This window comes from Micrasema longulum, unplaced genomic scaffold, assembly GCF_059751315.1.
Source record: "Micrasema longulum isolate JH-2025_06_02 unplaced genomic scaffold, ASM5975131v1 h1tg000191l, whole genome shotgun sequence".
In the NCBI taxonomy this organism is placed as follows: domain Eukaryota; kingdom Metazoa; phylum Arthropoda; class Insecta; order Trichoptera; family Brachycentridae; genus Micrasema; species Micrasema longulum.
This window is the reverse complement of record NW_028277396.1, coordinates 90,750-116,028: the sequence shown is the minus strand read 5'-3', so window position 1 is coordinate 116,028 and position 25,279 is coordinate 90,750. Positions and strand designations below refer to the sequence as shown.

Below are 25,279 nucleotides of genomic sequence, written 5' to 3'. Positions count from 1 at the left end.
AAGCTCTTTGAAATTATAATTAAAACTGGTCAAATACATAATAAGATTCTTGTTTGTAATATTTAAAAAAACTAATTTACGCATTGTCTATCATTTATTAAAGTCAAAAACATTCCAACTGTTGTGTAGATTTGATTATTCACTCTTTTTACAAAGGTGGTATTATCTCAGTTTTACTTTTCTATTACTGGCTGCTTTCTACCACGTAAATAACTACGTTCATTTTACTATCGAAAGGTTGGAAATTTTGTGGGTATGAGCAGGAGAGTTCGTTTGTATTTTATTTAGGAGGAGTAAGGCTCTTTATAATTTGAAAAAGAAAACCGACCTCAGTTACTATGACTTAATCAAAATGATTTCTATCGTCTCTGTTGAAATATTGGTCTTTCGGTTAATTTAGCTATCAATAATATCTTTATCTAAGTGTTCATTTCATGATTTGTTTGACTACTCTCGCGCATCACATAAATATTTATGAACAAGTTTTTAAGGATCAAACAGGTGTTTCTTATTGGGTATCTTTCGGCTGACATATGGAAATGGGAAGAATTAATCGAACGGCTCCGCAATGTTTTACCAATCCAATATATGTTTCTCCTCACGCGTTCAAGTCATACAAAATAGATGTTTCTTGATTTATTTGGGATGCCGTACGGTGACATGTGACGGTATCGGAATATATCAAGCGGCCGAAAGTAAAAAATGGCGGTTGTATTGCTTACGTTAGTGGCAATTTCATTAGGGCGGGAAGAGTGAAAATAAAAATACGTGGGCGGGAAAAGAAGATTTGTCTTATACAACGTCCTCTCACCATTTTGTCGCGCAACACTCCCCACTTAATGGATATTGAAATAAACCGAAACAGAGTGTATAAGTTGTTTTATTTGTTGACAAAATATTCATATAATTAACCCACAAAGTCAATAATAACACCAATTATTTTGTTTTGATTTGTAATTGTAGTTTTTTAAAGTTGCTTTGTAAAGCAAATTCGGAAGCGAAAGGTCTTTTTGTGTCAATCTGAGTGCTATTTCGATTCTATTTACTTTAAATGAACGGTCGATAAGTTCATCAATCACAGTACCTTAACAAAAAAGCAGATACTAAATCAACTTAGGTAAAAAACTTCTTGAAAAAAAAACTCAGGGTCACTTATTTGCCCCAAAACAAATCATACGACATCTTAAGAAATTATTCATCCGACTCCATTTATCATTATTCTTTTCATCTCGGTTTTCCATTAAGTCTCCGCGCTTTCCGCTGTATATCGAGGGTAGGTACAATTCATGTCGTTCTATCATCAGGGGTCGCTATGTTCGGAACATGATATATGTGATTTTGACAAAGTTCTCTGTTTCCAGTTCTTATTTTATCTGTCGCTCTATACAAAGTTCTCTAGAAGTCTTTCATCACATTTCTTGCCACGTTCCTACAGACAAATGCCTTTTATCGTCTTCGCGGTATTTTTGTGTGCATCGATTTTTCTTTTATTTACTTTAATAACGTTGTCTGTTGAGTTGACGTCACAACTAACTTCTGGAGTCGGTTTCTTATTTCTGAGAAATAAAGTTTTTGTAGCAGTTACGCCAGAAATAATATAAGAATATCGCTCCGGCATAATTACATTATGTTTACATTATGCTTTGATAATAATTACAAGGAACCGCGTGCTACGTCAGATGAAGTAAAAAAGTTGGAATCGTAAATATCATGTTACGAATTACCTTTGTTAATTATATTACGTATTACATCATTTTACGTAAATAATTTCGAAAGGCAAATACTAATTTGGGTTAGATTTTTGTTTTTGATTCGGAGGCGCGTGTCATAACTTACTTAGTATTTTTATTTATTTATTAACGGCAATAGCCAATTTTTACAAATTTTACAACTCAATTAAAAAGTAATGAAATGTAAAATTCATATTGATACTATAATTATCACATACATATTATGATGAACACAAGGGTAGATTATGATTGTTATACGTTAGAATAAAAAAAAAAAAATTTACATTAACATGTTTTGAGTATATCCAAATGTTTGTAGATAGGCTGGATTTCGTCCGTAGGAAGATTTAAGATCGAAATTCGTTGCAATAGAAAGGGAAAACATTTCGAGAAGGAAATATGGATATCTAGGCATTTACAGGGCTTATGACCTGTCATTTGCTGGTTTATGTGGCCACTTTACACACTCTCTCATTTCACTCCATGATATCACCCACATGATAAAGGTTTCAGCTCTCTAACTTCACAAGTGTCAACAAATGGAAAAGTTGAGAAAATGTGGATGTTTGAAAATAGTCAGAATAGTGTATGTTGCACAGTGTGTGGAATGATAGTGTGTAAATTGACAGGTGCCGTGGCGTAGTGGGTTAGATGGCCAACTGTGAAACTGGCGTCGCGGGTTAGATACCCGCAAGTTGCAAGAAAAAAATCCAAGAAAGATTATTTCTTAATTGGTCTGGGTGTTGTGGTGTATTTTTCATTACCTTCTTCCATATCCTCTTTATCCCACCTGCTGACATGCCTCTAAATATAGGCTAAGCAGGTTATTCCTTTTTTTAAATAGTATTTTTTTATAATAATATTTATAAATACATATTTTTTTTTTTTCTATGCATTTCACAATAGGAAATCTACGTAGCGCCCGATATAATCAACTCCATTAAGGTGGGGCGCTTGAAATGTGCTCGTCAAATACGTAAGTTACAACAAAAAAAATACACTTACACGAAAAAAAAAAACTATGCTTACATCGAATGCAAAACCCTTATTAAAAAATGGAAAAATAATCATACTAATTATAACAGACTCAATCAGTTGTACATAGGAAAAAGGTGCATACTACCGACATTACAATAATAACCAATGATCCAAAAATTGAATGCAGACACTTGGTTAAACTTAGAATCTCGAAAATTTTAATCTATAGATCTCATATTCCCAAAATTGTCAAGTTTGTCTAGCTCATTAGTTTTTGTTTCAAATTAATGTTATTGTTTTATTTTCACAAGAAGTTTATTTCTTAACAAGAAAATTTTACTTGTATTTTTTAAATTACGTAAAACCTGTTAAAATTAACAGCTTCAATAAAAACAATTAAATTATTTTTTATACCCAAATACTAATAAAGATCTTCAATAATCAAACTAATGAAGCATTTAAAATTGCTTTATTAAAACATCAGCACGCTATTTTATTTGATAAATTGTTATTTCTGACAAATGTCAGAAAGTTTTGAACTTCTTTCAAATTCTTCTATAAATTATTTAATTACCCCTACAACTCCTTTGACAGCTGCGTGATTTAATTTTGATTGATTATGCCACAAACACAGATCGGTAGTTTGCAAGTAAGCTATTGGAAAGCTTGAAAAGCTTAAGATGTCAATATTATATCAAATACTTGTATAGAGATTTTAATATAAAGTTAACTCATTCATTTTAAAATCTAATTATGTGAAGCCTTTGCAAAATTCTGAAGGTTAATTATTTACCTGACCAAACTTTTATGAAAAAAGCTTCTGTGTAAAAGGAAATTGAAAAATTAAAATGAAGTGTTTTTATTTTGCTTCAGGAAAAGCAATAAAAATGGTCAGTGCTATGGGAAATTGGATAAACAATTTTTTTTTTCAGACGAAGTGAAATTAAGAGCATTTAATGTATGGATATCAATAAAAAAGGCCTAAAATGACTTAACAAGTTCTTTTAAATCAACCAATGATAGACTGTTGTGGTAGATTTTCGGCTTCCGGGAAGCCAACCCACCAAACAGGACAACTCATCGATAAGATCTTGTGTCCTCACGTGCGGATTAATGAAATATAAATAATTAAAAATAGCATATCTTTAACAAATTGTAGCGTATTATCGCCACATAAAAATAAAAATGTTTTTTTTTGCTATTTTTCATAGTTTTTTGACAAATAAAAAATATTAATGAAAAGGACAGTAAGATTGATCGTCTTATATTCATGTTACAAAAATGATCAAGATACCTTGCGATTAGTATAGCAATGCAGTACCCTATGGCCATTAGGTGCGGATAGGAAATGATGAAAAGCAAACACAACATCTTGAAAAACAAAAAAAAAATGTAATACGTACCTATAACCTTTATCATTTTGAAAATCTTGTGGTGCTTATTTTTAAATTTGGAAAAAAACTGTCACAACTTATGTGAATACTTTATGAGTCCTAAATATTTAAAATTATTAAATTAAAATTTGTCAAAAGAGATCCGAGAATATATGTGCGAGCAATAAATTAATTGAATGTTTTTTAAATTAATTTTAACAATATAAAAAATATTTTTAATATTCTATGGTAACAATGTATTTTTTTGGAAATTAAGTAATAAGAGAATATCGCAGCAAACTCCGGTGACAACTGTCATCCAACAGAGTCAATACGGTTGACTAGGCCATGTACTGCGGATGCCTCCTGAGAGCCTTAAACACACTTGTCTATTTTACAAGGCATAAGATTCTCGACGTCCTGGACGTCCACTGCTGACTGTTCGTCGGCAGTTCGTGTCAGAACTATGGAATGCGAACTTGACTTGTGAGGATGCACAAGTGCTGGCAGCTATCAGAGATGCCGGGAGGATCTTTGTAGACACCATATGTTTCAACTAAGGAGTGGACTCATTTTAAAATTCGATGGCCAGCAGCCGTACAAAACTAACGTTTTTTAAATATTTTTTTATCAATATTGAATATTGAAAAAAAATTGACCAGAAAAATTGTGACAAAGAGAATGACTTTGTTTGTACATTAAGATTTAAACTCATAACGATTATTCGCATACAACTAATTTATTATTTAAAAAATAATCACCTAGATCGGAAGTCGCATAAAGGTGAAGTTGTTTAAGACCGATAATCGGTAATAACCTTTTATAACGATAATTAGGTAATAATAACCTTTATAAATTGAAATAAGTTTTAAAATTGGTGTATGCTTAGAATATGATTTGTAAATTATGCTATACGGGCGTTTTACTGCTATCTCATTTATATAAGTGTATTTACAAGGAATTATATATTCAACATATTTTAAACTGCTATCTTAGAACTAAAAAACTGTTTTTAAATGCGAATACTGCCATCGCTAGATTTAAAAAAAAAGAGGAAAAAAATTGCAGATTCATAATGTTATCGACCAAAAGAACCTATTGCGAATAAAAAAATATTAACATGAAAACAATATTTGTAGTGGATACTTGTCAAAGCGTTCTTGTGATTTGCGTAATGAAGGCGTTCAGTGTTACGGATAATTGGATATAAAAATTGTTTTTTTTACCAGCTTAAAAATAACAACATTTGATTGTATGGCGATGTTTCTCGAAAATGTACGAAAAAATAATAAAAAAGGTGATAAAAAAAATAAAATTGAGATTAATATTCCGTTTTTTACCAAATGTAATGTAATTAGATTTTGCAATGCTAAGACAGCTTGTTGATACGAAGCCAAATTGTTAGAAGGTGAACATCTTGTTGCATTTCATTTTCACAATCTTTAACATTACGATTGTGATTATAAGTAATTGTGTTGTTTGCATACAGTTGAAATTTACCTTTAATACCCCAGTGAATAATATAATTCATATAAATTAAGAATAGCAATAGCCCGGGAACGGAACCATGTAAGGCTGAGACCAGCATTTTTGACAAAATCAAGAAAGGAGAGCTGTGGTTTGGACGTGTAGAGCGAATGGACAGTGAAAGAATGGCTCAGAGGATATACAATGCGAATGGTGATGGATGCAGAAAACGAGAAAAATCGAAAAATGCATGGCACGATCCAATCCAACAAAAACTTGAAGATGGAGATGTTAAGAGTAGGAATAATCGGCTTGCGTGCATGAGAAGATGTATGAATGTAGAAGAAGCGAGGTCTGTATGCAAAGATGGAGTGATTGGCATTCTATCCTCTCTGCTTTCCCTTTTTTTCTGTTGTTGTTGTTGGTATATTGACAGTTTTTTTTTTAATCGCAGAATTTCCTCATAATTCATATTTTAAAACAAAACAACTAGTCTGAAAAACTGAACTTGAAAATGGAATTCGTGAGTCTGTGACACTACCACGAAACCATGATCCGGTTCTTATGTGTTGGCTAAGATAACAGAAATTTGAGTACACACACATGAGATAACTTTGGCATTTCAACATAATTCTGAGTTGGCCCTTAATGTACCTGGCTACCGCACCCGTCACACGAATCTATCTCTTTTCCGTGTACCTACAGTTCGCACCAACTATGCACAGAACTCTCCTCTGATTCGCTTGACGCGTAATTATAATGTAATTTTAAATAACATAGACACATTTAACTACAGTAAATTCACTTTTAAAACCAAAATTAAAAAAACTATTAGATGAAAAAAATTATATTTCTTTATAAAAAAAATATATTTTTACATTATAAATTTAAGTTGTTTCTATTCACTCATATTAATCACACACTCACCCTGTCCATAAACCTACCCTCACACCCATATTCACATACCTACCAAAACCACATTTTTTTACACACGCATCCTCGCACAAAAAAAACTTGCACACATGCACTGCTATGAATTAATATCTAACTGAACTGGATTTTTATAATTGTGTTTATAAGAAAAACAGATTTGGCTTTAGTTTATGTTTTTTTTTTATTTTTATGTTGTGTAAGCTTTTTTGTATTGCTGTTGTTTTTCTGAATAAACAAAAATAAAAAATTAATTAAAAAAATGTGGATTTTCTGCGCGCGATGAATCAAATAAAATAAATTTGTCTTATTTTCCCGAAAAACAGATGGTGCTATGAATTGAAACAGTAAAATTATGTTTCGCGTATTCTTCCGCCACAGCTGCTAGATATGTTATGAAAAACCGTCACCGTCAGCAAAAAATATATTAAACCCTTCAGTAAATTGTAACAGAAAACTTTAATTTCCAAGTAAAGTAGTTTTTGTAAAGTTAAGTTTTTACCGATTTACTGATTTCAAGCCCTGTAAATGCCTTAACTTCCATATTACTTCTTTTAAATGTTTTCCCTCTCTGTTTGGAACAAATTTAGATATAAGTTTGTGTTTATTTGTTGATTGCTTTATTAAGTTATGAAAAACGTTCATAAAAACTCGTAAATGTAATCCATGTTCAAAATAATAATTATATATATAATTCTTCGGTACGTGTGATGTCACTGAACCCTAAACGGCTTAACTGATTTACGAGCGGTTTTCAGCAAAATGTAGATTTTTTTTTTTTTTTTTTTCATTGATAAACATGTACCTAGGTAATTGTTTATGATTTAATCGCAAAACTAAAAATGATTCATATTTCATTATAAAATTAAAGTAATAACCTAGGTACTTACATAGGTTGAATTTATTTTTTTTATTTTTTTTATTTAAATCTTAAAGTAGGGCACACATATCATACATATTGTTATGTGTGTTCTAATAATAACATTGAAAATATATTTAATTTATAAATTGTTTATCACATATGTCTTGACCATTATTTTAAATTTTGATATGTTTTTTTCTTCATAAATATTTTTTTCCATTTCGTAATACTTTTTAATTGCTTTAAATAAAATTGAATTTTGTGACTTTGCCTTTTTTCTAAATGGAAGTCTAATTTTGTTCTTTTCTCTAGTATTGTGATCGTGTTCATGCTGGTTCCGATCAATTTTTTTCCAAAATTTCGGTTTTTTTATTAGAGTTTATAATTTTATGAACAAATATCATTGTATTGTAAAATATTCTTTGTTTATATGTTAATAATTTCATTTCATTTACCATCGACTTTACCCTCGTATATCTGTTTTGTTTCAAAATGATTCTAAAGGCTTTATTTTGTAATACAGTTAGTTTATCTATGTTTTCTTTGTTTGATAAAAATAAAATGCTACTACAGTAGTTAACGTGTGGTTCAATAATTGCTTTGTAAATAGTTTTGCAGGAGTCCTTATCAATAAATCTTCTGATCTTCTTTGCGCTGGGCGTGTTCGTATATATTAAAACTTTCAATCTAATCGGTAAAAAAAAGTTAGGAGCATATTTTTTTTTTACCGACTTTCTAGGGTAGCATTAGACGAGAATGCATGTACAAAAAAAATTGAAGAATGTTGTTTTTTTGTGTTTAAACAAAGTTTGTTTTTGAATGTTTTATGGATCGCAATCAGATTCTTTCCATACATTCCTTATAATTTCTTCCCATTTACTACATTTTACTGAATTTTTGGTAATACTAAAATAACATTAACCGACATTCAATACATTTTTGAGAATCGCATTCATGAATAAAGTACTCCCCATGTTAGTGAAAAGAGCCGAGTTTGACATTTGCAAAAAGAATTCAATTTTTGAAAATGAATTATTTTTTGGTTTGAAATTTAACCGTAAACAAGTACCTAAGTAATAACTTATCAATGAAAAGTATTTTTCCAAGCTAATAGCAGGCAAACCAACGTTCTGACAGGACAACGTCTGTCGGGTCCGCTAGTAAAATATAAATACTGTGTGTCTGACGTCATTTGTAAAGTCCATTTTTAATTTGCCCTGTTGTTCTGGGTTATTCTCCCCAAAAATATAGACTTTGTGAATTCCGTAATGTATGTAAAAATATATTTATAAAACATAAAATGTCGTTTTATTAACAGAAGTGTACACAATTTCATACAATATCTAAATCAAAAATAACTCAATAATAGACAGATGCCAATACTTATTGCTTCAATACAAGAAAAATTGGCGGCCTCTGTAGTGTTTTGGTCAAGACGTTTTACTTACGCACCGAAGGTTCCGGGTTCGATTCCCGGTGAGAAGACAAAAACGAAAAATGATATTTTTCTCAAGCCTGGGTGTTTTGTGTGATTTACCACAGTAGTTGTGACATTTGGTTACTTTCAATCGAACAAAAATATTATGCAAGATTTGAGTTTGTCCAAATGTTCGTAGACAAAAGACTGGAGTTCATTCCCTCGGGAGTCATTAAGATTAACAAATTACAACAGGATTGGATAATACCTTAAATAAGGGAATATGACAAATTCAAATATTGTAATGAATCCAACTGGTCCAAGAAGAAAAATTGTTTTCAGGCGTTGCTTAGTTCGTGAAATAATTCAGTCAGATGAATCTCTTCACAACAATAAAGGTTTCAGCTCTTTAACGTCACTTAAATCAACAAATGGAAGAATTAAAGAAATATGGATGTTCAAACATGGGCAAAATGGTGAATGTTGCACAGTGTGTAAAATGGCCACTTAAAGCAGCCAATGACAGGTCATAAGCCCTGTTAATGCCTAGACTTCCATATTCCGTTATTTAAGGTATCCTCCATCCCTGTTGTAATTTGTTAAAAATATTATGGATGATTGTTTTCAATGCATGATATAATAAATGTTGCCAATCACCAGCATTCCCGGAATTGGTTTTACAAGAGCCGCCTACGTTTTTTTTCAGGTTTTGGGAATAAAATCGGACGGCCTGGAAAATTATTGTGTCAAAAGAATACTTGTGAATGAACTGAGAAGATAAAGTGGCTTTCCAGAAAGTATTGCTTAAATAAAAGATAATGCGCTTACTAACAGAGTAGTTCTTTCAATGCAAGAGGTCGCGCTTTCAATGCGATACAAGAAACAAATTACTACTTTCAATGAAAGATAGTATGCTTACAATGCAAGAAGTAAATAATTCAGTGAAATTCTTACTGGATGTCGAAAATAAAATATGGAAATAAATAATAGTTTTAAAATATAGAAATACAGATGACAACTATGAAGTTTCGCATTATAAATAAATTGTCTATGTTTTATGAATGTATTTATGTGTATGCGCATGTACGTGTGTATGTATGTACATGTGTATATATATATATATATATATGTATATATGTGTATGTGTGAATGTATATGTATCAACATGTGTATACGAGTAAGTTTATATTTTATAAGTCTGTCCTCTCTATTGATATGTTAACTATTATCATTTATTAGAATGTAATTGCCTAGCTTGGAACGGGGTATGTACCCTTGTTAGCTGGGCAAAGTAAATAAAATCAAAAAAAAAAAAACGATTTTCATTGTTTTTAAGGAACTAAATTTTTAGTTTAATACATTTTAAATAAAATCCCTGAAGCAATACTTTCAACGCCAGATGTTTTTTTTTTTAATTGTAAGTAAAAATAATTAAAGCCAAATTTATTTTACGATAAAGTATTAAGGTTCCTATAAGTAATTTTAAAATCTTAAGAATGAAAAGGAGCCATATTTCCTTCAAACGCAAAAAAGTTTTATCCCAAGTTGTATGTTAAGGTGATTATAAGAGATTTAAGATTAAAGCCGTGATTGTCCTGGTAGGAAGATTTATTCATTTTCAGTTAAAAATTTATGGTCCAAGATGTCAGCGAGGAAAGATTATGAATTTCATTCATTTTATTGTGTGCACTGGCTTGGAATGCTGAATACTTATACAAATAAAGCTGTTATGGTCCCATTTCAGAGCAATTTCGTCAGAATTAAGCAATATTGTTTTCACGTGAACTGTTTTAATAAAGATACGGCATCAAATATTTTTTTTCCTACGTTTTTGCTAAAAGTCAGTTTTTATAAAATAAATATTATCAGCGCTGTAAGTGTAAAAGCACAAAAATTATATTTAAAACTTTGTATTTATTTACAAGATAATATATGTAAGTGTTTGAGCCATAATCTTAAACGGTAAAAAAATATATCGAAATTTCCGACAAGAAACCCGTTTTGCTGGTGTAAATACTATGTATTATACATATTTTTTTTTTTTATTATTTTTTTTTTCAAGAATTAACGGTACAAGTACCTTTTACATTACATACATACATAAGTATTTACAGTGGAGTATATACAGTAACAACTTTTTAATGCTTACTTAGAAAGAACATAATCAAAATATTGATTCCACACTAAAATGTTATACAAGTAATTGTTTATAAGCTGGAAATTTCAATAAAAATATGTCACCTAAATCCGAATGTTTATTACCCAGCGCATGTAGACAATTCAGTACTGAATTGCTAGAATATATTGAGATATGATTGTTGCAGTGATAAAGTTGAACTAGCCTAGTCACTCTAACTGGTACTTTAAAACCAATGAGGGCCAAAATTTCACGGCTGTCCAATACCGAATTAACGATTTTAAATAGAACTAATAAATCATGAATAGTTCTCCTGTCCCTTAATTTAATCAAATTTAATATATTTAATAAATAATCATAGTTACGAAATTCATTACGTATTCCTAATTTAAATAATTAAATTAAAATAAAATATCTGCATACTAGTAATATTCAAACATGTCAACACTTGGACCAAAGCCAGCATATGGTGGAATGCATTAAGGGAGGTCTTTTCCCATGCTTAAAGATTTTTTTAATAAATCGTCCTCGATAGATAGATGAATCGAATTGTTACATAGTTTAAGTAAAAGAGCTGAAAGTAAATATGTTCTCCGACTTTGTTATAATATCCACATACATCAAAATCAGTACCTGCTTGACCACAAACATTTGGGTAAAATTTACCTAAAATATTATAAATCGTACCTTTTCGAATGTAGTTGAGCACTAGTTGAAAATTTGATACCTATATTTGTCGGAATCTCCTACATGAAGTAAAAAAGGAGATGAAATATCACTATCTAAATGTTTGAGTTGTTCCTTTCTCCCTTTTCTTTCCTTCCCATCCTTTCTGCTTTCTTCATAGTGTAGTGTAAATTTTAGTTTATTTTTTTAATTTTTTTTTTTGTAAATGATAAAATATGTCCATGTACTTGTAATTTTCTCAATTTAAACGGTTTCGGTAGGAAGGAAGAATTTGCCTTAACGCAATATGCCCGCCCTTATGTGTTTATAAATTGAATATGTTTATAAAGTGCTTAATAAAATAAAACATTTCGTTTAATTTCACTTTTATTTTAACTTCTCTAACTATTGCCATATACAAAGCTTATGTTTACTGTAAAATGTATGTTCCTTCTAACTAGTGTGTGAGGATCTCGTGAGATAATCGGCTATGTTCTTATTTCAAATACTTCTCTACATTTGCTTTAAGTAAAGAAAACCACAGAAAACTCATTCAGGAGAAGCCGGACTATTGACAAAAATCCTTTAGACAGACCTTACGTTCCCCCAGACAGTACTCGGCATTTTGTGTTCTTCTTTGGTCTCTTTCAACAACTGCCTTTACTATATTCAACATGACATGCATTGTATGTTATTACATCACGTGTTTCAAAGTCTTTATGACTTGTTAAGATTGAGTGTCGTGTTGTGTGAACTTATTTTCGATCCTTGATGGCACCAATATGATAAAATAACTCAAACTTATTCTTCAGATTGAACATTTGTATGGGTTAGATAAAAGACGTAATTTTGACGCTTTGAGGTGTATATATTTTGATTCAAATTATACGAAATGTTTAAACGTTAGCATTTTGATTAAACTGAACAAGAAAATTACCCCCAGTGTGACCATGGAGTGGACCATCAGCCGGTGGTAGCACATTTGATAATTTTATCAACAATAGGGGGCGCCTTTGATTCCTGCAGCACTGGCTCGTGCAGCGAGACATGTGGGAAGTGTCGTTGTATTGTTGATAGACTAGAAATCAAGGTTGTTGCAGTGGCAATCTGTAATTTGAGAAAATAATGGAAAATTCGTATTTCGATAGACATAAAATTATTTATTTAATTGGAATATTATTATTCATAACTTAAAATAACAATTATAATAATTATTTTATTCCACCTCTCTTGGGCAGTTATTATATTTATTTATTTATTTAATTTTTTGTACATAATGTTATTTGTACATTGGCGGGCTTATTGCCAAATGGCAATTTCTTCCAACCAACTAATAAAATAAAACTTTTATTTTTATAATTCAAGTTACAGAACATATTCAATAGAAAATAAAGATTAAAAAGCTAAAGATATATAAAAATGTAAATGAACGTATTTGTTTGTAAATTACCTTAAATCAAAACTATTACTCAATGGGAAAAAGGAAAAAAAGGAAATGGGAAAGGAGGAGAGATAAAGGAAGAGAAAGGAGATGTTTCTTCAGACGTGATTTAAACAGAGATAATGTAGCAACATCTTTGATGGTGGATGGGAGATGATTCCACAGTCGAGCTGCATGGACACTATATGAGTTAGAGAAGAAAGAGGAATTGTGGATGGGTATTAAGAGAGTGCCTTGAGAATTAGAACGAAGAGGTAAACCATGAACTGATAGGCGTTGAAATTTTTCAAGCAGGTATATAGGAGCGTTAGGACTATGAAGTACATTGAACAAATATTATACCTAGTCATATACGCAGATCAATTAAAGTTTAAATAAAAAGAAAAAAAGCACAGCAATATTCGTATGCAAATTATCTTTACATCACAAAAATACTATCGTAGAAGAAGTATAAAAATTGGAAAATGGTTTTCAGGTGTTGCTCAGTAAGTGAATTGGTTCAGCCGGTTGAATCTCAACCACATGATAAAGGAATGGTGTATATTACTCAATGTGTAAAGTGGCCACTAAAACCAGTCAACGACAGATTGTAAGCCCTGTAAATGTCTAGACTTTCATATTTTAATATCATTTTTTTTCCTTCTCTGTTGCAACAAATTTAAATCTAGTATAATATTGATTAGTAAATTATACCTTGATACGGAAGTTTGTATAGCAGCAAAATCAGTCAGTAAAAAAGTAGTTTTTTAAATTTATTTCTGCAATGTACTCACGTTCACTGTGGTGATTCCTCCTTGTTTTGATACAGCTCCGCTAGCATTTCCAAGTATGAAAAGTGAGCACAGTGCTTGGCGGAGTGTCAAAGTTGTATTGGATGGAGTGCACTGGGTCTAAATATTGTTCTCAACCGTCAGAAAAATATCTGATACTGAATAAATTTAAATGAGAGGTGTAAAAATTAAAAAAAATACTCCCAGACATTGTCTTGTATGAAAGATAAAATATCAGTTAGATGAAATTCACTCGCCCGCATCAATCAAGGTTTCAGTTCTATAACCTCTTGAAAATCAACAGTTGGAAGAATGAAAGAAATACTCTTGTAAATATAAATACTTACTCAGCGTCTGATGAGTTCAGTCTTCTTGGCGTAACAAAGAGTGTAAAATGACCATTCAAATTAGCCAGCGACAGGTCATAAGCCAAAATATAAACATAATAAAAAAAAAAATATTTTTATAGCATGAATACATTAAATGAAAGTCATTTTATTCTAAACCATCTATTTTAAATAATATAAAGTCAATTTTCTAGGGAAACTGGATGAATTTTGAGGGAATTATCCTCAAAAATATTGAAGCTTAAACCAATTATCTTCAGATAGTATACATCACTTTCAGGAATAAAATATTTCTGCTTCACACATTTTAAAATAACTATGGTGCTTAAAAAGTTTTTATCACATTGTGAAGAAATTATTAGTTGCCTATCAGCAATTATTCCATGTAATGAGAGTATTTTGAGGTCAATTTGCTAAATCACCAGTTGCTTAGAGACCTAAGTATTTACAACTAATCTATGTATTTAAAAAAACAGAAAAAAAGTTTAATACTAAATTTTTACCTACATATTTTTAGAATTGATTTAAAACGAAAAAAGTCATGCTCACTTTTACTAAAAAAAATCTTTGATTGGCTCTCCTGTAAAATTCACGTTATGGCGCATCAGTAATTTACCCTTTTTACGGTCGATATCTAATGTTCCATTAGTGGACAACCCTTCAATTAATTTCTCTCATTTACCTGTATATTACTTTATTTTATAGTTGGAAGAGACGATTTCGTAGACGATGACTGCCCATGAGCATATGAGCATGGTGGTCTTACACTACCATCTTACTTCTTGCCTTTTACTATAGTTACTAAATCATTATTTTAGACGGTCAGGGCATAACATAATATTTCTTTAAATTTCCTAAATTATCTTCTGAGATGACGGGTATTGAAAGTATATGCCTCTTTCATTTCATTCTTGAATATTAAACAATGTATTTTACTCACTTATAATTTCAAGACATCAACTTTTCTACCATAGTATGATTAAATCAATGTAAACAAATAAAATGTGTGGTGTAATGCTTGTCCAATATTTTTATTATAAATTTTAATTAACTTCCACCAATAGTTTTTCCTTACAAACATTGAAAGAAGAACCGATTTAAAAATGTGATTTACCCAATATTTATATTTTAAGAGCCATTTTGAATGAGAAATATTTAAAAAAAGGATAAAGTTACAAAAGCGCAGGGTTTAAACCACAATCCTCTGATCCTTTAGTCCGTAATATTATAAGTCCGTTTTTCTATAAAATGTTAGTTTAAAATATAGTTTTAAACTTCAATATTTTCAAGTCTTGGACACGCACCTGAAACGTTAGATTGATCCCCTAACCTTCATGAAACAGATTGTCAAAATTCGCTCCATTTGGTTGACAATTGCAGTGTCTTTTGTACTGCTGGATGCGATAAGTAAAACGATGGTAATTTTGGTTTTATTTTGTGTGTAATTCATTTACAAGGCCATAGGCAACTTTACCAACAAACTCCTCTTTTATAGTAAAAAGAGTTCGAAGGAACATACTTTTTGCAGAAAATATAAATAATTTTTGTACAAAAAAAGCAAGTAAAAAATAAACAACTCTCAATAGAAAAAAGTGTTACATATTAAATAAATAAAGAAAAAAGTCAAAAGTTAGTTTTTATTTATAATTTGCTTTTTGCAAAACACTGATGTCAGTTTAAAAGACAGGACCATTAAACTTAAGGAGCAGCGAAGCATTTAATAATAGTAGCAGTTATTGGGGCGCCCTTGATTGCTACTGTTGCAGCTCGGGTGGCAAGACATGCGGGAAGTTCAGTTTGAATATTCGACACACTTGCTACCAAAGCTGTTGCTGTTGCAATCTGTAACAAATAAAAATGTCTGGTCATCATGCGTTTAAAATTATCCTATAGTCATAGAAATCTGTCTCAATACAAATGAAGATGTAATGATCGTGGGAGGGGACGGAAGTAGAGGAAAGTAGAGGGAAAAAAGGATCCTCATTAAATGGACTGATAAAATCAGAGCTGCCACAGGATCATCGGTGGTCGGAGCGATGCGTACGGCGCGGCATTGTATCGGGAGACGTGAAGGATAACAATCCAAAACGTGTTCAAGATTATGGTCACGACTGTCAGCAGTTAGGAAAACGACGCAGATGACGTGGAAAAATTATTTGAGAATTAAAAAATAAGGCCAGTTTAGGCGTTTACGAGTATATGATATTTAGTAAATGCCTCATATATATTTTTTTTATTTATTCGAGAGATACATGCGTTATCCATTCACGATGCTTCGGTATCACTCGAAAATGCGTCTTCCATTCGGGATTTTTCGTTATCACTCGGGCGATCGTTATTAATTAGAACTTTTTAATTTCGTAACACTACAAGATTGCCACTGATTAGCGCCTGCTAATATCACTCAACATAAGCACTTTTGATTTTATTGTGGTATCTCGGCTTCGCCACAAAAATGTTAATAATAATAGTTCGAATAATACAGTTTGTTTCGGATATTACTTGGATGGACAACGCGTCATGTTTCTCTATCTGAGCTATTTACATAGGCATTTCGGGTTTATTCTGAAACATCCCAAACGAATAATACATCGGTTATTTACAAATATGCGTCCAACACCGATATTCATAGGAAAATATCGGTGATATCGCAACTGGTACGGATATAAAATTTAAAAAAATGTAAAATATAAAAAAGACATCAACGAAGTTGTTTACATAAATTTAATCAAAGAAAAACACAAACAGATAGAAAATGTTCTGTTTTGTTTGTTTCTTTTCACACCATTCGAAAGCGTCGAATACAATATTGAGAATTTCGTCGTTCAGAATCCGTATTCTGTCACAATTTTGTTTCGTAAGTTCGTTCGTTTTTCATATATCCACCTCACTCCAACGCAAAAAATCATATTTCTCTTTCGTTCTCGCTCATATAATACGAATAAATTAACGTAACGAATTAGTTACAGAAAAAGGTCTCTGGGCAGCGATTGCAATGGCAAATTAAGGAAATCATTAAGGAAACCATGACGGTATAGTTGAAGATAAATTCTCCCGAGCGATCACTAAGGTACACTACATACTTATTTGTTTATTTATACTTTTACATTGTTTGTATTCTTTTTTTTTTTACAGAATAATGTTCTCTCACTGTGGTGTCCCATGCCGAGGGAAACATTTTACAAAATGTGGAACATGCCTAAGATAAGGGTCTAAGATTAGGGATTAAGGTCAAATTTTGGAAAAATCTCATTAAAGTATAAAAGTTGACATATGTCTCAAATTATAAAACTTTAGCTAAGGAAAGTAAGATCCAATAATTAGCAAATGGCCTCCTCTACGTGTGAATTTGCTATGGTGGGTTTAGTTCCAGTCACCTGTATATTTTTTTTATTTATTTATATTTAATAATGGCAATTTTGAAGGACATATTAATACATAGAAAATTATTATAAAGAAAAGTAGAAAGAAACAACGTTATATATTAGACTTTGTAGGAGTGGAAGCGGGAGAGAAGTGTTTATAATTGAATTTGATTCAGTGATAGTTTGAAAGAAGATAACTTGTTATCAAAGAAATCAAGACTGGTATGTTTGTTGGCAGACCTAAGAATTCTGGGCATAGGAAAATGAAAACTATAGTTAGTTCTATGGTTATCGGTACGAAAGAATGAGTTTTGAGTAAGGTTATTTAATTTTATTGAGCTCAGTAGTTCAGGCGCACCAAAGAGTGAGTTAAGAATTTTGAATTGGACTACAAAGTCTGATTTATTTCAACGGGCTTGAAGAAAATATATATTTAAGCTAGTTTCTAACTCATTATTGGTATCTGGATAAGCCCAACCTCCAGCCTATCTTTCTCAAAAATCGATGTTGAACTGATTCAATATTCTTGATGATTCATCATAATATGGAGACCGGATAACAGAGGAATATTCTAGGTACAGGCGAACTAAGGAACAGAAAATAAAAATAATTGTTTCGCTGTCGTCAAAGGAGGTAAAATGATTCGCATAAAATAAAGACAAAACAACTCATATTGCCAATGGCGAAAACGCAACAATTATTAACATACCTTGTTTGATGCAAATGGCCATTATTAACATAACTATTATACATTTGTTAAATTGTATTTTTATGTTTTTAACGTGGATTATTCTTTCAGACTATTGAATAAAAGAAGATAAAATGGAAGAGTGAAATTTTCCAGACACTTCTTTGGATTTGCTTCTTAAGAGAAACCTAATTTGTGCGAAATATTTTGTTTTTACTTACGTTTGTTGTGATGATTCCTGTTTGAGCTACTATTGTTCCACTGGCTTTTCTAAATGCTGTGAAGGAGCATAAAACCTGACGAAGCGTGACTGTGGTATTAGGAGGAGCACATGTGGTCATTTCTCCCTCAACCGTCGCCAATGTAGTGTTGACTGTTTGAGCGGCAGCAATAATATTCCCAATAGCACTGAACGCTTTATCAGCCTTTTCAGTTATGCAGCCCAGCATGTTGCTTACTGATTCGGATGTGAAGGCATCCCATTCAGGTGAACTTGCCTTGAAAAACATTTGTTTTACAATCAACAAAAAAGTGTAAATCGAATAGCTTAGAACATTATCGTGTTTTATAAGTTTGACTTGGAAGCATTTTTGAATTCTTGGTTCTAAAATTTTTAGATCTACAATTAACGGTATTGCTTGTTTATTTATCAAACTGTTAACACAACTGATTTTAAATGAATTCCATATTTAAAATGATAGCAAAAGTATTTAAACTAGCGTTAATGCAGTTACACAAATAGTTATTTAAACCATACCAATTTATACCCAACTGTTATATGCTAGAAAAATCTCGTTTGATCTGCCCTACGAGCTATAATGAATCTGCCTTCCTGACTTTATGTAATCGACCCTTCGGGTCTCATTTATCTCAACACAGATTTATTCAATATCTATGCAAAATTTCACATATAATTGGAAGCGATTAAAATTGAATAACGACGAATTTGTTATTTAAAATAATAACAGTCAGCTGTCGCCAACTGTTTCGTGATAGTCAATTCTCATTTGATAAGCTCTACGGGCCTTAGTTAATCTGTTCTCTTGGCTTTATTAAATAATACCTATGGGCCTCAATTGACCAACTCTTAGGGCCTTGGTTATTCGGACGCACTTTATTATTTATGCATAATAAAAATAAAAATTGAATCTTGGCACTATAAAAGTTATCCGTAATAATAAAATACTTTTAATTATTTTCGGAATTTTAAAAATATTAAAATTTCAGGAAATCTATAAACACACTATCTGAGTTATCTAATAACATTTCAAAAATGTTCCTTCGTTTGTTTACCATAGTAATAATTTAAGACATTTTATATAATTTAGGATACTTATAACGTTTATAAAAAGTGTTTTAACGATTATTATTTGTGTAGCAAAATTACGCGTGCACGTACATGAAATATATTGTAAACATAAGATCAACACACATTTTTTAACTTTTCAATTCAAGTTTGAAACTTTTTGACTTGAACCTTTATTTTAATATCCTTCTTCCAGTTTTAACTTACAGGAGTCAAATTACTGCCAAAACCAAAGGGCCCGGATCACCAAATGAAAGCTAATACTGGAAGATACTGAAAGAAATCATGGAAAAAATAGACCTTTTGCATTATTTGTGTAAAACCGATACACCTAACGGTAATACTATTTCCTTACATATCTGCATTTGGAGTACTTTGTAGTGGATACTCCTGCTTTCTGCGCTGCATCCAAGATCACGGTTTCAACAGCATTTAGCGTTTTTATGATTTCATTTCCAGCAAACAATTCGGCAGTATCGACAGCTGCCTGTAGCTTTGTCTTCAGATCCTGTGCTGCAGTTATTCCCTTGTTCATTTCAAGCCGTGCTGTCTCTAGCAACTTGACCACTGCCGTGTTAATATTATTGAATATACTCTTCGTTATTATCGTTGCCTCGACCTGTATAAAAATGACGTTTTTGAATTAACAAAATTACTCGACAGTCAACAAATAAACGTCATCATCATCATTTCCCTGTCCGCACCTAATAGTGCAGAGAACACTGCATTGGCACTCCAATTGCAGCGTATCTAGAATTATTGGTACATGGAAGGTAAAATGATCAGTGATCGTGATCGCTGCTCATTTTACCTTCCATATCATGATCACTTAGGTGCCAGTTCAGGAAGATTGAAATACTGCAGCTTGGATACGCTTTGAAAACCAATAGCCATCGAGTCAAAAGTGGATTTTGGTTCTTTTTCACATTCAAAACTATTTTCTTTATCAACTTGGAAATGGACATTACTTATCTCAAAACTGAAATATTCAATATGGTTAACTGGTGTTTTGATAAAGTAACAATTGTATTCATTTATTTTTGCTGTCCAAAATCTTATTTTCAAAAATATATTGCCAAGTAAAAAAAAAACAAGTTAAACTAAACTAAGAAAAATGATAAATAATTTATATTTACTTGCCACTCAGAGAAAGCTTATATTTTTAAAAGATTTTTTTTGCACCGCAACAGTCCAGAAGGCCAAATTACAGTGGTGAATTAGCAAATATGACCCCCATGCTTGGAAAAAATCCCATTAAAACTTTGTGTTCTCACCGGGAATTGAACCCAGAATCTTCCATGCGTGAGTTTTCCATTTCTTAACTTCAATTTTATTTTATTTTTATCCAAAATTTAACGGAAAGCACGTTTAAAATCCAACGAGGCTAAATTGTATTCGTAAAGATTGTCATTCTGCTTAGCTTAGATAACAGTCTTACACCGAAGAATCAAATTTATCATTTAAATCGTAAAATGTAAAACACGTGAGACTTTGAACATATTTTTCAACGACGTAGTAAAGTAAGAGTAAAGTAATATTGTAGTTTATTTTTCCTTACATTATACGACAAGGTGACTCCACACAAAAATAACAGAAAATATAACTTGGGTCCCATGTTGAGTTCTCTATAGCTATTCGACAGTGTCTGTGATTTGGGTGGTTTGTCAATTTATTATAAAGTAAAACCTGATATTTTTTCAGTTGGAGACTATGAATAATTTGTCATATTTTACCTAATTAGATAAGGAAAACTCTTTAATTTTTTGTGAATTTACTGTTTACATAATATGAGTAAAATTTCCTTTTAAAAGGATAAAAATGTTCGAAATGTTATTTTATATTTGCATATAACCACTTACCGACTTTTTAATTTTTACCTGTTTCAAGACGCACCTGTTTCTTTGGCACGACACCAATTAAACAAACATGCAAAACTCACTTTACGCCTTCACCATAGTTGATGATGCCCAAACGCTCGGTCATGTCCAACGCATATTTAGTCGTTTTTTGACCACCAAACGGGTTTTGACGTGATCTTGACATTTAATTCAAAACCAAAATGCCTGATTATGAATTGAATGCGCGTAAAACTCCTTCGGAAAAACGAAAAAATATGATATAACTTTTTGTTTGTAAGTAGGTACCTAGGTACTAGTTTATGATTGAATTGATGGCAATAATAATTAAACGTAGTTATACAGAAAGCAGCCAGCCATGGAAAAGTGAAACTGATCAAATAGCACCTTTGGAAAGATAGTGAATAATCAAATCTGCACAACACTTGGAATAATTTTGACTTTGCTAAATAATAAAAAAATAATACATTAGTTTTATTATATTTCAAACAAGTATCTAATTACGTATTTGACCAGTTTTAGTAGTAGTTTAAACGTACTGTAAGATTTTTTTAGAGTTGTAAGTGTTTTCTGCAAACTGAGAAATGTCATTTTTTAGATCGGATCTGTTTTTAGAAGTAGATTATGACAGATTTTTTTATAAAAGCGGCCTGGCTGTTTTTAGCAGAACATAGAATTGACCTTACTGCGCCCGACAACATCAATATCTCATTATTTCGAAATTGTAGTAATAAATGTAGTAGTAAATTGTAGGAATTGCACAACTACGTTGGATTAATAATCCTTCATTATTTTTCGAATGTTAAAGTTTGCTCTTTGCCATATTGATGTGCCAAATATTTATTTCCATAAATATTATTATATTTTTAACCCAATACAATATTTGTGATGACATACTCGGATGTCTGTGTCAACTAATTACTCGTCCCAACTCAGAACATATCTTTTAGTCTCACGGAGCTAGGATTTATTTCTCAAAAAAGTGTAACTACTTATTAGTAAATAAATAAATGATTGCATAATATAAAATAATATTCAAATTTATATATTTATTTGTAAATGTCAAAATGCTCTTTTTTGCTTATGTGGGTGCCCTCAATGTAGGAATAAGATTTTCAAAAATGTATTAAAAGTCAGTTAATATTACTTTAGTGGAACAAAAAATTGAGAAAAAAAAACAAAAGTGGGTAGAAATCATAACATGAAAAGAAAAACAAAGAAATCTTCCGATTTAAAAAATAACATCCTCAAAATGTTTAGTATAGGTATGCGTTCCCTTCAAATGTAGTCCTGGTAATGATGAATAAAACATTAACGCTTCTTTTTTATATGAAACAGATTGAAGATTTAAGGGTACATAAATACACCCAGGACGAAACTCGCCAATTTGCAAAAAACATCGCAAATCAGTCCAGTAGTTATTTAGACTATCAAGGATACACATATTAACATTTATTTTGTTTTTTTATTTATTTTGAATCTTTAAATATGTCACACATAAACATATTCTCATGTGTGCTTTAGTAATTAGAATGTACATTTCTTTCATTTATAAGTTGATTAACACATATTTCTTAATCTTCTCATTGAAATTTGTTTTTTATTTCTTCATAAAGGTTTTTTCCCACTTCATAATATCTTTCAACTGCTTTAAATAAAACAGTTTTTTTTTACTTCGCCTTTTATCCATAAAAATAAGCTGTTCTACCTTTTTTTTTATCTGAAATAAATCGGTGATTGGAGACGGCGGAGTTACGAATAAACCTCCATATTTGAAACGACTTTACTAGGGATTTATCTCACATGGCTACTAAATAATTATTTCATCATCATCATCATTCCCTTTACGCACCCAATGATGCATAGAACACTGCATTGGTACAGTAATCGGAGCGCATCCTGATCATCTTTGTTAAATGAAGGTAAGATGACCAGTCTTACGCTTTAGGTACCAGTCTAGGGACTGTGAAATATTCTAGTGTAAAATCACCCTTCCAAATAAACACCTCATACCAACCATGTCGAGAATCGAACCCGATACCTCCCGCATAGCAGGCAAACGCGCTGACTACGAGGCCGACAAGTATGGCACTCATTGATTCAGATAGTTGGATCTCGTCTTTTGCTTCATGTAACACAATGTTACAGCACCGTCCATGATGGGATTTTTTTTCAAACATCTATTTTTGCACTAGATATTCATTAATTCAAAAAATTTAAATGTATATCCATAACCAGAAACAAAAAAAAATACTTCAGAGGATCATAATATTTCTTAAAAGTTTGTGAATTATCTCCTTTTATGGAGATGGCGACCATTGGAAGTATACGCTTCAAATATTTCATGTTAGATGATTAAGCAAAGAATTTTTATATTACTTTATTATTTTAGGATATTATGAATCTGTTTACTATTTTATAATTAAAAATAAATTTATTGTGATATACTCCTCTTTTATATTTATTATTAATTACAATTTACTTCTACGAAGAATTTTCCTTTGAATTGAAAAAAAAAATGTGCGTTCTTATGATTTACTCAATATTTCTGTAAGGGTCTTTTTTTAAATAAATATTTGGACCCCTGTATTAAGCAGCATTACGTGTCATGTACAAGGCTAAGGTACTCGGAAAAAAATCGTTTTTGTTTATCTTATAAATGGGATGTTCGATCACTGATTTTGCTTGATTACCTTTATGAGTTCAATCACCATTGTTGCAATGTCCAAGAACAATAACGCGTAATAAATACTTTTAACGACAGTGTGGATATCTGTTAAAGATATCCAGACTTTCCTGCATCCGCTTCAAGATTATGGCGTTGTCAACTGAAAAATGGGCACTGAAATAACAAATGTTCGATACTCTGTGAATAAATATCATCGCATGGACAATAGTCATCATTCCAATAGACAGACAATTGACATGGAAAATTCATATCAACAATTTAATTAGCCAAGTGGCGACATTATCGAGTCTTTTTTTAAAAATCAAAAATTTTATTCCAAAAACGGAAAAAATTCTAATGTATGAAGCCTATGTAAAAACTAAAATATGTTATACGCAACTATTATGGGGAGCAGGATATCAAAATGACATAAACAGACTACAAAGACAACAAAATAAAATATTAAAGTTAGTATATGACCTTCCCTATTTAACTGCAACTAGAGAACTTTTTAAACAAACAAAGCAATTAAATATAACTGAACTCTTTCAACTAGAATCATTAAAATTTATCCATAAATTAGCCACTAATGTAATTGTAGACGAAGAACTAAAACTAGTAAAAAATTGTAGTCAACATGGACATAATACGAGAATATCAGACAAATACCATATCCAACTTTCTAAAACAAGACAAGGACAATCAAGACTAATGAACCAGGGACTGAAATTATACAATAAACTACCAGACAAAACCAAACAAAAGACTCAGACAAACTTTTCAAAAGATGTAAAAAATATTATTTTGAGCAACAGAGTATAAATGAAGAATGTATATATTATTTCATGTAAAATGAATGTAATAATCCGTAAGGGTTTATAAATAAATTTTCAAATAAAAAAAATAAAAAAATTAAAGCGATATAGGTAACTTCTCATGGCTCCGTGTCCATTAAAAATTTTGATCGTCTTGAAATTACTTTCGTGATGACGACGGAAGTTTGCTGCATCAGCCAGGTTGAGAAAAATGATTTAGTAATTTTACCTGTAAAAGAAGCGCGGCAATGTTCCTTCCAACGCTGCTACGTATTTTGTTTTATACAGCGTTTATCAAAACTAAGACGACATTCCGAGAAAAAAGGTGCCGTTTTTTTACAAGTTACGGCTCTTGCTAGTTCATCTGCTCTCTCATTTCTTACGATATCAACATGTCCTTGCCTATAGAGTGCCGACTGCAAGAAGAAACTTTTGCGTTTTCAAGAAAATTGGATACAATACA

General features: G+C 31.2%; 1 protein-coding gene across 1 annotated transcript; it reads right to left on the bottom strand.

The window, feature by feature from the left end:
- Positions 1–15,741: 15,741 nt before the first annotated feature.
- LOC148283827 (uncharacterized) lies at positions 15,742–21,120 on the bottom strand. The gene is made up of 4 exons (XM_088243128.1): positions 21,036–21,120; positions 19,833–20,096; positions 18,393–18,668; positions 15,742–15,960 (listed from the first exon to the last, which is right to left on the bottom strand). The coding sequence occupies exons 1-4, from the start codon at positions 21,090–21,092 to the stop codon at positions 15,817–15,819; spliced, it is 741 nt and encodes a 246-aa protein (XP_088099254.1). The 5' UTR covers positions 21,093–21,120; the 3' UTR covers positions 15,742–15,816.
- Positions 21,121–25,279: the final 4,159 nt, after the last annotated feature.

Coding starts and splice junctions, on each gene's coding strand:
- LOC148283827 (XM_088243128.1), bottom strand. CDS start 21,092: ATGGGACCCAAGTTATATTTTCTGTTATTTTTGTGTGGAGTCACCTTG. Junction 20,097..21,035: donor GAGTCACCTTGTCGTATAAT/GTAAGGAAAAAT, acceptor ATTTTTATACAG/GTCGAGGCAACGATAATAAC. Junction 18,669..19,832: donor AGTACTCCAAATGCAGATAT/GTAAGGAAATAG, acceptor ATGTTTTTCAAG/GCAAGTTCACCTGAATGGGA.